General features: G+C 34.9%; 1 protein-coding gene across 1 annotated transcript in view; it reads left to right on the top strand.

Annotated features, from left to right (window-relative positions):
- Positions 1-16,011, top strand: part of RSRC1 (arginine and serine rich coiled-coil 1) — a 395,751-nt gene that overhangs the window by 90,115 nt on the left and 289,625 nt on the right. Inside the window, exon 4 of the mRNA XM_029939988.1 lies at positions 12,691-12,864. Within this exon, the coding sequence (XP_029795848.1) occupies positions 12,691-12,864 (174 nt within the window). The remainder of the gene's footprint in view (positions 1-12,690; positions 12,865-16,011) is intronic.

The following is a 16,011-nucleotide window of genomic DNA, read 5'->3' as shown; positions in this document are numbered from 1 at the left end:
ATCTGAAGGTCAGAACTTGTCAGAAGATACAGGGGAGTCCTTAGCAGATTTCTGGATCCGTCTCTCTCTCTCCTCCTCCTCCTTTTTTAAGAGAGCAAGTGGGCAAGAGTGAGGGAGGAACAGAGGGAGAGGGACAGAGGGAGAGGGACAGAGAGAATCTTAAGAAGACTACATGGAACCTGATGGTTGTGAGATGGAGATTATGACCTGAGTTGAAATCAAGAGTCAGATGCTTAACCTATTGAGCCACCCAGACCCCCCCTGTCCAACTTCCTTTTGATGCCTTGCAAATTCTAGCCATGTGTTGGCCTCCTTGAAGATCTATCTCTATCTCCTTAAGTCAGCAAGTCAAAGGAAGCTCTGTTTGGGTTCCCTTTCCTTGCTCTCTGGCTTGGAAACTTCTCAAGGCAGTAAATCGGGGACAATCCTAGGTTTCCCTTCCTTGTTTGCCTTTTCTTGGGTAATCACAGTTTTGTGCTGCCCTATTGTTCAATGTGTGAAATAGTTTAATACATTTTGTTTGCTTTTCTAGTTGTTAATGATGAGACAGCTGTTCTCATAGCCTTTAACATCCCTGTGTGTGAAAGATCATTTAACTATAGTACTGATTATTTTATTTGTGGTTTTTCTATTTTTTGGTCATTTCCACTGAGAGTTTATCAACTTTATTAGTCTTTTCAAAAAATCAACTATCGTTGGTTCATTAATATTTGCTTTTATTTCTATTACTTTACATTTTTTGAGTATAATTTTCTAGGTTTTTTTCTCCTAACTCTGTGATGGCTGCTTAGATTATTTATTTTATCTTTTATTATTTTCTGATTATGTGTTTTTAATGCTATACATTTTTATCTTTGTTTTAGCTATATTATTTTTGATATGTCAAATTTTAGTTTTTATTTGGTTTGAATATTTAAAAAATATCCATTGTGGTTTCATCTTTCCCATGGATTGCATAGGAAAAATTATTTAATTTCCAAACATTTGGAGGGTTTTCTAGTTTTTTGTTTATTTCTTTCTTGCTTAATTTCACTGTAGTCAGAGAACAAAATCTGAATGCCTTTTATTCTCTAATTTTTATTTAATTTTAACTTATTATTATTATTATTATTATTATTTTATTTTAGAGAGAATGAGCACTAGCAGGGGAGAAAGGCAGAGGGAGAGAATCTTAAGCGGGCTCAGTGTTCAGCATGGAGCCCAGCCCACAAACCGTCAGATCATGACCTGAGCCGAGATCAAGGATTGAATGCTCAACTGACTGAGCCACCCACATGTCCCAATTTTTATTTTTAAGTAATGTCTATACTTAATGTGGAGCTTGAATTTATAACCCTGAGATCAAGAGTTACATGTTTTACTGACTAAGCCTGCCAGGTGCCCCTGAACACCTTTCACTTTTGAAATGTGTTGAGATTAGATTTATGTCACATCATGAGGTTTATTTTAGGACATACTGCAGATGCACATGGTAAGAATGAATATTACGTAGTTTTGGAATGCAGTTAAGTAGGTGAATTAAACTGCCATTTGTTTAAATCGTTTATATCTTCCCTTTTCTTTTTTTCCTTTTCACATTTGCTCAATTTATCACTTACTGGCAGAACTCATAGACAAATCCTGATTGTAGATTTGCAAGTTCAGAATTGTTTTATATATTTTTTGGAGTGACCTCATCATCATGCAGTGTCTCTATTTCTACCAGTATTTTTTACTTGGAAGTCTACTGATATTGATATAATTTTACCATTTTTCTTCTTATTAGTGCTTGTGTGATATTTTTTCCCCATGCTTTCAAACTTTCTTTGTTTTAAATTTAATGTATTTACTTTGAAAGGTGTCTATAATTTGCTTTTTTCAGTCTGATAATGTTTTTCTTTCAATTGTATTACTTAATCTATTTATGTTTATTGATTAATGTTCTGTTTGGATTTAAATCTGTCTTCGTTGTTTTCTGTTTGTTCCAATCCATTTTCCTCACCCCCCACTTCTTCTTAGCTTCTTTAGTGTAATTTTATTGCAATTACTTCTCTATTAGCTTGTTAGCTTACATTCTTTTAATTTGCTTTTAGTGGGCTTAACCTAGAAATTTTAGCATGTTCTTGACTTACTAGAGTCTAACATAAATTAGTACTTTTATCACTTGTTTTCTATAGCTTTGATACTTGAAGGATAATTTGACTAGATATAACATTGTGAACCACTTTTTTCCCCCTTAAGCTCCTTAAAGAAAATTAAATCATCGTCCTGCTGTTTATCTTGCATTTGAGAAGATTGATGCCAATATGACTTTATTTTATCGTTAGTGACTGGATCAGCGTATTTTTTTCTTTATTGTTAATATACAGTACTTCATCAGGATATATCTCAAGATATATGACTGTGGTTGACTATGGTTTATCCATTTCCCCAGATAGACAGTGGACCCTTTCTACATATATAGATTCCTTTAGGTCCAAAAGTGTTCTTGGATTATATTATAATGTTAGTTCTGTCACCCCTTTTTTTTCTTTTCTGTAGCCTCAGTTAAGTTGAATGTTCATCGTCTGCCCCTTCTTTCTATTACTTTTTCTGTCTTTGCTACTTTTATTTTTGGAAAGTTTTCTTTTTCTTGAATCTTTATCACTAACACTACATCTCTTATTCTATACTACGTTTATTTAATGTTGGAGTATTAGGTTATAGCTTCCTCTGCTTCTTGGGTGTTCTTATGGAGTATATTTGCCTCACCTGAAAAATTTGATTCTAAGTTTGTTTTATTTTTTTTAAGTTTATTATTTGAGAGAGAGAGAGAGAGAGAGAGAGAGAGAGAGAGAGAGAGAATGAGAACAGGAGTGGGGGAGGGGCAGAGTGAGAGAATCCCAGCAGGCTCTGCATTGTCATTGTGGACTCAGCCTCATGAATGGTGAGATCATGATCTCGGCCCAAACCATCAAGAGTTGGTTGCTTAACTGACTGAGCTACCAAGGCACCCCACTTTGTTTCTTTTTTTATATGGTTGACTTTTGGGATGCCAATCCCCTACTCAGTCAAAAATCCACTACAATTTTTGACTCCCTTGAAATTTAACTACTTATATGCTACTGTTGATCAGAAGCCTTGCTGATAACCTAAACAATTAACACGTATTTTGTGTGTTATATGTATTATGTTTTATATTCATATGATAAAATAAGCCTGAGAAAAGAAAGTGCTATGAAAGCCATAAGGAAGGGAAAACACATTCATGACACCGAAATGCCGTTATTGAAAACAGTCTGCATGTAAGGGGATTCACGCAGGTCAAACCCATGTTGTTCGAGGCTCAACTGCAGTCGCTTTGTATGGATGTTAGGTTCTTTTTGTTGTTGTTCATGATAATGTGCAGAATTTTCCTGGATCTGCAGTAATAGGCAATTCTGTGAATAGACTGAAGGTTTTAGGTAACTTACAAGGTTTCTTGAGTGGCACCTACATTATTAATACAGTGGGATGGAAGTTTCTCTAATAAATGGGGAACTTTATGGGAAAAGCTAAGCCCTTTTTTCAGATCCTTTGATGTCATCTTGTTTTATGGCACCCTCAGCTTGAGCATTTTGTTTTCTAGTTGTTTTCCACCACCAAGCCACCAGTGGGCACTTTCTATAGTATATTTCTTTTCTAGTGTGTACATCCTTTAAAAAAATTCCTCTTGTTGTTAGCTTTTAGTTGGATTTCAGTTGGGGGTGAAAGTAGATATCCATGTTCAAACATCATCCTGACATGGAATTCATGTTAATTTATTCATTGTATAATTTTAAAATTTAATTTTAAGTACAGTTTTACTTTATGGTAAATATAGTCTTTATTTATAGAACTCTACTTAAGAGACTACTTGAAGTATTGTAGTTATTTTTTTGAAAGATAAAGTATTAGGATATTTGTTTTGATTACATGTGTTTAGAACTTATTAGCCAATTAAGAAACTTGACGAATTGGTTTTTGAGGGCAGTAATTCATTTTATGTAGGGATGTTATGGTGATTGTTCCTATTCTGTAGATATTGAAAGCATTTATCTGGTATAATAGGACATCTTGCTGTCCATTTATTGCTTATATATTGTGTGTTCTAGAATGCCACATTTTTTATCAAATGTTTCTTTGCTTATAATATATCTCCATTTTGGTTATAGTACTCTGTAAGACTTCTAGAGTGATTTATCAGAAGGCTATTTATTTAAGGAATGAGGGACAAATAATCTCTTAAATTTTAGTGTAGTTTAACTTTTTGTTTGTTTGGTCAGGGTAGGAAATCTCTTTGTTCTGATCTGTTACTTTCTTCTTCATGGAGATCCTTCAAATACATAGTTAAAGTTACTTAATAAAGTAAATGGGATTGTTCATATGTCTGGGATGTGTATTTTACTCAAAATTATATAATGTAATTCTCACGACAACTAAGAAGTCAGCTTAATTCACTTTCAATCTTTGATTTTGTGGTTCTTTTTAACAATTGTTAGTAATGTTATTTTGCCTATTTTTTGGACTTACTATCTTTCCTCCGTGTATTCTCTCCAGAGTCATTTTCTGTTTCTTGTGGCTTATAAGCAAACTTAAGAGGCCTATAATATGAGAATTAAAATAACAAACATTAAGACAGGGAGAGAAAGGCCCAGTAGTTATATTGTATACTGTGATATTTTAAAACTTACTACTTTCTTCAGATTTGACATCATGGATGGCTTAACGTATAGTTCTATTATTGCTATTACAGTTCCTTGAGCCACATCAGCAACACTTATAGGAGAGTCTTCCAAAATGGCATGGGTTGCATGTATTGACATACGGTGAATAATGAGCAAGATGTTTTGGAGAATGACAGGCATAGGTTTTCTACAGTGGAATTTTGTGTTAGGGAAACCATGAGATGAATTTGGAGATCATTGTGTTTATTTTATGAATTGGGTATTATGGGAGGAATGGAGGTTGGAAAAGTAGGTGCTATGGGGAGGGTAGGCAGAGAGTAATTGCTATGAAATGCTTCTAACTGTAGCATCTAGCTTTGCTGTGACAGTGATAGAGTGATCATGCTTTCTGGTTTCTCTGGGAAAGTAGCAACTTAGGCATGTTTTCTATGATATAGTGTCCATCTTAACTCTCAAAAATATCCACTTTTATCCTTCAGAAGTTTTATGATAGATGATATGGTTTTTCTGTTAATAGCAAATCTGTGAAGTTCTTGTATTTGGCCGCCGTGGGTTTCATGTGAAGACATGGATTACTGGCCAAGATTATTACTATTTACCTTCCTTTATAAAAGAAATATATTGAAACTTAATTAATGCTTATGCCAGCTTTAAGATTGTAAAGATCTGTCAAAATCAGAATGCTTCTCTTTACTGGTTTGGCTGTAGTATCAAGGAAACATACTTAATATACTTTGGTTCAGGTTTTACTCATTCATTCAGATTAGCACATCCCTCAGTTATGTCTTTCTAATTGCCTGCCCGCTCCCGAATCACTTGTCTGCTATCTCACAATTCATTTAGGTCACCCTGAAAATACTTATTATTGCCTTTTTGTAGATAAGGGAACAGATGCCCAGAGAGGAAATAACTTGTTTAAGGACACTACTATATAAGGAATTCTTTATTTTTTAACTTAATACTTCTACAAGTTTGAGTATATTAATAATAGATACATCTGTTTTTTAAGATACAGTGATTTCACCCAGATCTACCTCATTTGTAATCTATAAATTATTGCACATTTTTGACAAACTATTTTCTGACAAAAGACATGAGCTTATATTAAAGATTCACTGAAAAAGGGAACTCTTAGTTTTGTTGGTAGAGTTTAAAATAATATTAACTCACTTATTTTTGTTACTCCACATTTTGATTAGTTAAGTGAAAACTAATTGCAAGAATCCCATTTCATTCATGAAAAATGTAGAACCAAATTAAAATAATATACCCTGCGTGTATATACAAAGAATGTATATGTATATTGGCTGAGACTATCACAAAAAAGGCCCCCCTCTATTTTTATTTTCACAACTTTCTTTTAATAGAAAACTTTAAATTACATATGATTATTGTTCAAAGATTTTAGAATAATCTGTTAAAATTTCTATAAATTCACATATATAGAAGATTTGATTAGAATGAATAAACTGACGTTTGTGGGGGAAATAAATTACAAGAATAAATTGAAACTTAAAGTCGAAGGGCACCTGTGTGGCTTATTTGGTTAAGCATCCCACCTTGGCTCAGGTCACGGTCTCATGGTTGGTGAGTTGGAGCACCGCATTGGGCTCTGTGCTGACTGTGTGGATCCTGCATGGGATCTTGGAATTCTCTCTCTCTCTCTCTCTCTCTCTCTCTCAAAATATAAGTAAACTTAAAAAAAACCTTTATGTCGAAAGAAGTTATGTCAATCAAGAGCGGGAGTAATCAAACTTAAAGAGACATTTTATTTTTGTAAATTAGGATAATAACCTGTGTTGACATGCTTAGCAATAAATATTGTAACTTCTCAAAAATCACGTATTAAAAAAAGTTTGCTACCATATCGGATAATACTGCTTTTCATTCAGTGAGTAAACCAATTAGGGATGAAAGAGGAAAGACATTACTACTACTGAAATCCATGTAATTCTCTTCAAGACCTACATGTGTTCTAAATACTCAGAACTAATTTATGCAGTCTCTCTGTCGTCCACATTATTTTGGGGGAAATAATTTGTGTTTGCTCTTTTCTGCTTTCCTTGGTCAGTCTAGCTAGGGATTTACCAAATATATTGATATTCTCAGAAAACCAGATTTTGGCTATTTTTCTTTATTGCTTCCCATTCTATTGATTTTTCCTCAATATTTAATGTTTCCTTCCTTCTACTTACTTTGTATTTACTTTCGTCTTCTTTTTCTAGCTTCTTAAGATAAAACTTTAGATATTTGAATTTAGACCTTTCTTCTTTTCTAATTTAAACCCTTAAAGCTGAGATTTCCCTCTAAATATTGCTTTAACTCATTTTATGAATTCTCCTATGTTGTATTTAATTGTCATTCAGTTAAAAATATTTTCTAATTTTTCTTGTGGTTTCTTTCTTGATCAGTTAATTATTCAGAAGAGTATTTAATTTTTCTCTGTTTTTTCTAGATGTTTTATTGTTTTTAAACTCCAGTTCTGTTGCAGTCAGATAAACATATTTTGTATGATTTCTATTTATGAATTGATCCTATGATCGTGATGACATATTTTTTTGGGTGGGGGTTCCTTTTAGTTTCTCAAGTCTAGTGTATCTGATATTAATGTATTCATTTCAGCTTTTCTGTGTTTACTGTTTGCATGATACAGTAAATCCTTGATTTGTGACCATAATTCCGGAAACATGCTTGTAATCCAAAGCACTTGTATATCAGAGCAAATTTCCCTGTAAGCAAAAGGAAACACAGGTGATTCATTCCACAACCCAAAAAATTCATATAAAAATGATTACAATACTGAAATATAATATGAAATAAAAAGGAAATACAAAATATAAAGAAAAATAAACAAATTAACCCAAGCTTAACCTTTGAAAACTTTCATGGCTGACGTGAGGGAGTTGAGAGAGGAAGGTTACTGTGTAGGACAACCAACTTTCACAATCACTGACGGAATCCTGCTCTCTGTTGGCTCAATGGAATCTTATCTTTTTGTGCAGCTTTAACAAGAAACCTATCCAGTGACACTTGCTTTTTCCTCCTTTTGTGGATTTCATGGAAATGTGACATTGAATTGTTGTTAAACAGACTCATTACTCACATTGCTACACCCTTATTGAGGTCATGCTTTTCTACAAAATTTTGCACTGTTGCCCACATTTTACACATCACCTTAATCTCATTTGAAGTGAGGGATTCCTCTGCCTTTTCCTCCTCCTCCTCTGCAGACGAGATACAGACGTGCACTTTGTATAAAATCTTGCAATTTCGGCTACTCGCATACATCTTTGTACTTCTGGATGTGTTCTTTTCTCACTTCCACTGTAATCATCTCCTCCTTCAACCTTTTCAGCCTTTGTTTTCTTTTCACCCTTTCTGCACAGGGGCCATTTTATATGTTCACATAGATGTTGACTACAGTACAGTGTTATTAAACTCTTGTTATATACTGTATTTAATGTAACTGGCAATAAGGCAGCAGAGTAAAGGGTCTCTGTCTGCAGGCAGCCTGACCTAGAATGAAGCAAAGCCTTCCTAAGCTTACTCTTGTATGGAAAAGCAAAGGAATGTCCATTGGTGCTTTGAAGTGGCAGAAAATACACTAGTGCCAGTTGTGGGCACCTTTCAACATTATGAAAAATAACTGATTTCTGCCAAACACTGTGGCCAGAGACTGAGCATCTGAACATGGGCGATGATCACACACAGTCCTGCAGCAAGAGAGAGAAAACTACCATTGCCTGAGTTATGATCATGTGACTTTGGGTTTCATGTACTACTCAGATTGCAAGACATCGCTTGTTTAACAGGTTAAAATTTATTAGAAATGTTTGCTCATCCTGTGGAACACTCCTAGAACAAGTTACTCACAATCCAAGGTTTTATTCTCTGTTTTTAGCCATTAACTTTGAACCTATATCTGTTTATATAAAGTAAATATCTTGTAGACAGCATGTAGTTGTGTGATGCTTTTTTATTCAATTGCACAATTTCTTTTATTTAAGGTATTTATTAACATTTAAGGGATTTATTGATATATTTGGATTTAAGTCTACTATCTGATATATGTCTATTTTATGTATTTCATATGTGTGTATATTTTTATGTACTTTATGTATTTTATAATCATACATATTTATTTTATGTTTGTTCCTCTGATTTTTGTTTCTTTGTATTTCTTTTCCAGCCTCCATTTAGATTAATGAATATTTTTAAGAATTCTTATTTAAAGACACCTGTGGGCTCAGTTGGTTAAGTGTTGAACTCCATATCGTCACTCAGGTCGTGATCTCCTGGTTGTGATCTCAGGGTCATGAGATTGAGTCCCATGTTGGCTCCACGCTGAGTGTGGATCCTGTTTGAGATTCTTCTTCTCTGGCTCTCTCTGCCCCTTCTCCGCCCTCAAAATAAGTAAATAAGCATTAAAAAAAAAAAAGAATTCTTGTTTAGCTCATGTTTCGGCTTTTAAGCTATATATTTCTTCTTATTTTTCTTTAAGTGATTGTTCTAAGGATTATATAGATACCCTTACCATTCATGTGAAATGAGGAAACCTCAGGTCTCCATGTACCTGCTACATAGTGTTTTTTATAGAGATGATATGTATTCTATCTACTTTCATCATAAACTCTACAGTGAAATATTGTCTTTTTTACTTTAAGCACCTGTATGTATTTTAAATAAATTAAAGGAATTTTTTTGTATTTCCCCATATATTTATCATTTCCAGTGGTCTTCATTACTTCCTAAAGGTCCCAAGTTTTCATCTGTCTTCACTCTCTTAATCCCAAAGAACTTATTTTAGAATTTACTCTACTCCAGGTCTACTATTGATGATTATGGTTTATTCTTTCTGTTACCTTAAAGGTGTCTGTATTTTACTTTTAATTATTTTTTTTCTCCACCCTGCTGCTGGTTAATTCTCTGCACAGCCCTCTGATCATGTCCTCCTCCACTAAAAACCCTTCTTCTTTTTTTTTTTCTAGGATTTCTTTTTATTTTATTTTTTTAAATAGTTTATTGTCAAATTGGTTTCCATATAACACCCAGTGCTCTTCCCCACAAATGCCCTCATCCATTACTACTACCCCCCTTCCTCCTTCCCCCTCCTCCTTCAGCCCTCAGTTCGTTTTCAGTATTCCATAGTCTCTCATGAATTGCGTCCCTCTCTCTCCCCAACTCTTTTTCCCCCTTCCTCTCCCTATGGTCCTCTGTTAGGTTTCTCCTGTTAGACCTATGAGCGCAAACATATGGTATCTGTCCTTCTCTGCCTGACTTATTTCGCTTAGCATGACTCCCTCGAGGTCCATCCACTTTGCTACCAATGGCCAGACTTCATTCTTTCTCATTGCCATGTAATACTCCATTGTGTGTATATATATATATATATATATATCACATCTTCTTGATCCACTCATCAGGTGATGGACATTTAGGCTCTTTCCATGATTTGGCTATTGTTGACAGTGCTGCTATGAACATTGGGGTACATGTGCTCCTATGCATCAGCACTTCTGTATCCCTTGGGTAAATCCCTAGCAGTGCTATTGCTGGGCCATAGGGGAGTTCTATTGATAGTTTTTTGAGGAACCTCCACACTGTTTTCCAGAGCAGCTGCACCAGTTTACATTCTACCTTCAGTTTTTGAGAGATATTTTGCTAAATATGAAATTCTGATTTGAATGTTGTTTTCTTTCACTGTGTTAACTACGAACTTTGTTCTCCTGTCTTCTGGTCTCCACTGTATCTGGTGAGAAGTCAGCAGTAATAATATCGTTGCTCTCCTCCCCGCATGTAAGTTCTTCTGAATGCTTTCAAGATTTCTCTTTACTTTTGGTTTTCATCAGTTTCATCAGTGTCATGATCTCCATATTTATCTTGAGGTTCACTAAGCTTCTAGGGTCTGATAATTCGTTTTTCACTAAATTTGGGGAAATTATAGCCACCACACAAAAATTGCTCTCTACTTTATTATTTTCTCTACTTCTGTGTTTTACTATGTTAGACATTTGGATATTGTCATGGAGATCCTGGAAGATCTGTTTTTCTTATTGACAGTCTGTTTTTCCCTCTTAGTTCTTTAGTTGGGTAACTTTGATTGATTTATTTCCAGGTATACAGATTTTTTCCTCAGTTGTTACTAATCTCTGTTATTAGTAATTAGTAGATCTTAATCTCACTCAGCATAATTTAAATGTCAGATATTATATTTTTTAGTTATAGGATTACTATTTTTTCTTTTTCTAGTTTTCCTGCTGAGGAAATTATTACAAGCATAATTATACTTTTTAAAAATCCTTGTGCTAATTCTAACATTTGGCTCATCTCAGGGTTAATCTCCATTGACTATCTTTTCTCTTGAGATTGGATCACATTTTTCATGCTGTGTTATATTATCTAGTAATTTTATCTTGGATGTGGCAAATGGTCATATTTTGAGAAGTCTGGATTCTGTTATATTCCTCAAAAAATATTGATTTTTTGTTTGTTTTAGCAGGAAATTTAGTTGAATTAAAATTGGAGAAATCCTGTCTCTCTGCAGGCATTTGCAGTTTTTAGTTCTGTTACCCTTAGCTCTTTGGAGTTTTCCCCTCATATGCATAATGTAGGGTTTAGCCCAAGATTTGAGTAGAGTATACATCTAGAATTTGTGGCTATGTCCTCTGAGTCTTTCAGGATTCCCCTTTCATTTTCCTTTTGTGGTGGTTGCCCTGAGTCTTTCTACTGGTTTTTCTGGTGGAAATCCTAAAGTTTTCTATTGGGAGTTTTAGCTGCCCTCCATGGCACAGACTTGGCCTTGCCCTCAGAAAAGAAGCTAATATAAAATGGGAAACTGTCTTGTTTCTCTGTTCTTTTCCCAAGTGTTGGCCCCTTATAGAATCTGCCTTCCTTTGGTCAGTACCCAGGGCCTTCACATGTTTTTTATAGTATTTAATAGGAGAACCAGTCTGGTAGAGGCTTTCTTGTCAGTATGGTAAGGCAGGATCTGAAATATTTGCTTTTTTAAAAAACCATAGAATATTCTATCTAATACTGACATTTAATACAAAGAATAGCTGGATGAGGGTAGAGGAGAGGAATAGTTTTGTTGTAACAATTAGAAATAAAAGAATTGAATAGCTATGGAAGCCAAGATTGTAGGGATAGAGAAGACCCTATATTTGGAAATTAGCTTAGATACATTTAGATTTGTTATATTATCTGAGGAGACTTGAGTAATCAGGACTTGATTTGAACCTTTAAGACTTACACTTGCAACACTTTTTGACTAAACCTTAATTTCCTTTAAAGTTGACAGCATATATTTCCCTTATATCATTTTATCATATTTTAATTTTTTTAATTAAAAATTTTTTTCAACTTTATTTCATTTTATCATATTTTAATTTTTTTAATTAAAAATTTTTTTCAACTTTATTTCTGAGAGAGGGAGAGAGACAGTGTGAACAGGGGCGGGTCAGAAAGAAAGGAAGAATCTGAAGACAGGCTCCAGGCTCTGAGCTAGCTGTCAACACAGAGCCCGACACAGGGATCAAACTCACAGACCGTGAGATCATGACCTGAGCCGATGTCGGACGCTTACCCAACCGAGCCACCCAGGCACCCCTCATGTTATCTTATTTTACTGTTTATTTATTTTGAGAAGGAGAGAGTGCCTATACCTGTATGAGTGGTGGGGAGGGGGGAGCAGAAAGAGAGAAAAAGAGAGAATCCTAAGCAGGCTCATTGCTATCAGCATGGGGCTTTGATCCCAAGAGTTATGAAATTGTGGCCTGAGCCAGAATGAAAAGTCGGATGCTTAGCATGCTTAGCCACCTGAACCACCCAGACACCTCTCCCTCCTGTAATCTTAATTGAGTGTACTTATTCATAAAGAATCCTATACAATGCTTACTTCACAGTCAGTTACTAAATCTGTAACTAAAACTAAATCCTTTTCTTTTGGATAATTTTAAAGAATATTTGTATTTTATAATACAAAATATACACTAAATGAATGTAATAAACTCTACTTATTATATAGGTCTAGGTCAAGACCTCGTCCACGTTCCCACAGCCGAAGCAGTGAAAGGTCCAGTCACAGAAGAACCCGTAGTCGGTCTCGGGATAGAGACCGACGTAAAGGCAGAGATAAGGAGAAAAGAGAAAAAGAGAAGGACAAATGCAAGGACAAGGAATTACACAACATCAAACGTGGGTAAGTTGAAGCAAATCTTAAGCAGTGATGACTCTGATTCCATGGCAAAATTCAGACTGAATTTTCTTTCTCTGAGGTTTCAGGTGGATAAAAGAGGAGAAGACAGTAGATAAAGAAGAAAGGATAAAATCAAAATGGTTATCTCAGATTTTTACTGTTCTTCCTTTGTATTCCTTTTTTCATTTAATATTTACATAACAAACTTTAGAAACACAAAATAAATGGCACTATCAAAGCTTAGTATGTCAATAAAGGAAAATTTACGTAATTCTTTAGGAAAGTTCTATATTCAATTTTCTTAGCATGAATATGCATTTAAAATTTAAAGACTAGTTCATGATTAAAAACATCTATTAATTTTAAAGCTGTTAGGGGAAAAGGATAAAGGTGAAACAAAGGGAGGGACCCGTGTGATTTACTATGGGTTAGACCTCATTCAGTATAGAATGGAAGTTGGTCACTGTAGAGGTGTGTGTTAGTGTGAGTGTATGTGTGTGTGAGGCCCAGAATTTATTTTTTCCAGAACTGATATTATTGAACCAGTTATTCTTGCTTTGTCCATTTGGCGGTGGAATCCATTCATAACTGTTTATTAGAAAGAAAACCTTGGTTGGTAGTATAAATTATAACTTATTTGTTTTATTCAAGACTGACATTGAGGTCTTTTATTACATGAGGTAGACCATCTTAGAATTTATCCACCTTTATGAGTCTTTCCATACCACATGTATATTCACTGTGATACTTTAGTACAAAAATGTTTTTCTTTAATAGATCAGTTTTCAGTGTTAAAGAGCTTATCAGGGTCTTGAATGCAGTTCCTTGAGATCGTGATTCAATGAAGAATTAAGTTTATTAAAGAATATGGAATTCATTTTATCCATTTTAACAGTTGTCTGTTAATTTTTTATTTTCAGATTTATAGTGATATTATTTAAATCTGCCAGATTCCTTTAAAGGATAAATTTGTGGAGGATTTTGGAAAAGGATAACATTATTATGTGACTTTCTTTTTTCTTATCACCTCACAATCATGAGTGCGCATAGACCAGTTGTTATGGTCCTGCAAAATTCTGAGTTCCGTCTTTTTCTAGTGTTAAGGGCTGTTGAATATTATAGGAGAGGAGATAGGGTTGGGTATCTGGACATAAGGATAGGGAGGCTGCATTAGCTGGAGTGGTAGAGTGGAATTAAGATCAGTGAGGATATGGGAGAAATCTCTTGGTAAAAGAAGACAGGAGGAGATAGATGTGTAGAGAGGGTATAGAGTCGGTTTCTGAGACTGAAGATATGAACTGAGAATGAATAAATTATGTCAGTCAAGGAACTGCTTTGCCCCTTGTTCTTTCTGTGTTTTTCTTTCGGTTTACACTTTAGATAGTACATGGCTATGAGGTGACTGAATATGGTTTTTACTGGCTGTTAAATTTTTGCCTTCTGCTTCACCAGCATAATTATACAGTTGTACAGAATTAATATTACATAAAACATTATTTTGAGGATGTTAAAGGTAAGAAAATTGAGCATATGGATAAAAAAGGAAGGTTGGGTGGTTTCAGAAAATATTCTCCTGTGGTTAACATCAGTCTTGAAGGTATGGGCCAGCTAGCTCTACAGGTGAGACTCAGTGTTGGTTATGTTCAAGGGACTGAACAAGAGGATAGTTCTACAAGACGATAATGTTGTACTCATCATTATTTTTTATATCTCAACAAAGGGAATGGACAAGACATGTCAGGGCGCCTGGGGGACTCAGTCAGTTAAGCATCCAACTTCAGCTCAGGTCATGATGTCACAGTTCATGAGTGTGAGCCCTGCATCAGACTTTGCACTGATAGTGCAAAGCCTGCTTAGGATTCTCTTTGCCCCTCCCCCACTTGCACTTGCTCTCTCTCACAATAAATAAATAAATGTCAAAAAACCAATAGGGGCACCTGGGTGGCTCAGTCGATTAAGTGTCCGACTTCAGCTCAGGTCATGATCTCACGGTTCGTGGGTTCGAGCCCCACTTCGGGCTCTGTGCTGACAGCTAGCTCAGAGCCTGGAGCCTGCTTCGGATTCTGTGTCTCTCTGCCCCTCCCCCACTGACTCTCTGTCTCTGTCTCTTAAAATAAAATAAAAGCATTAAAAAAATTAAAAAAAACTATAGGTGTCAGTTACAGAGCTCTGGGAACTGATGTTAAAAAGCTGTGATTAGCTTGATTCAGTAATTTCCATGGTTTTAGTGGACCATAATATAGAGTGGTGTTATATCAGGATACTCTCTCTCTTGGTCAGTCCTGAGGACTCAAAATTCTTACTTTTTGGTATCATCTAAAATCAGGATTTTTTCAGGTCAGTGTACACATTTAATATGGTAGTATTTCTTTACTTCAGAAATAATTTATCTTTCTTTTTTTTCTTTTAACATGTAATTTCCTAAACCTGTTTTTTAAGCCATTCAGGGTAGTGAATGCATCTTATACTCTTTTTTTTATCATTTAGAGTACCTAATCTACATGTTAGTTAATAAATATTGATTTTTTTTGATATATACACTTATTCATTCATTTGTTTGCTTGTTCAGTCAACAATATTTAAATGCCTTCTGCTTATCAAGCACTATGTTGGTAATAGGGACATAATAATAGGCCAGTCCTACTTGGAGAGTTCATGCAGATGGCAAAATAAGCATAGATGGAAGGGAAGGTGTGTAAGTAGTTACAGTGAAATCAGATGGATGTTTCACTAGGAAGTTATGGAAACATTGTATGAGTTAGGATGCTTTTGGCCACAGTAACAAAACCCAACCAACAGCAGCTTAAACCAAGTACAGCAAATTTTTTGTAAATGCTAGATGGCAAATACCATAGGCTTCCTAGGCCATATATCTCTTTTGCAACTACTGAGCCATGTCCTTTTAACACAAAAGTAGCCATAGATAATGTTAAATGAATGATATGGCTGTATTTCAGTAAAACTTTGTTTACAAAAAAATGGGCAAGATTTGGCTCACAAGTTGCAGTTTGTCAGCATCTAGCTTAAACCATGAGCACACACATTGCTAATATAACAAAGAGTTTAGAGGTAAGCAGATCTGGGCCATTTTTACCCTTCCAGCAGGCCAGTCTCACTCAGCATGTTGGCTTTCATTGTCAGTCTTGACAC

The sequence above is a fragment of the Suricata suricatta genome, chromosome 5, assembly GCF_006229205.1.
Source record: "Suricata suricatta isolate VVHF042 chromosome 5, meerkat_22Aug2017_6uvM2_HiC, whole genome shotgun sequence".
Lineage (NCBI taxonomy): Eukaryota > Metazoa > Chordata > Mammalia > Carnivora > Herpestidae > Suricata > Suricata suricatta.
Note: the sequence above shows the minus strand (reverse complement) of the source record. Positions and strands in the feature narration are given on the sequence as shown.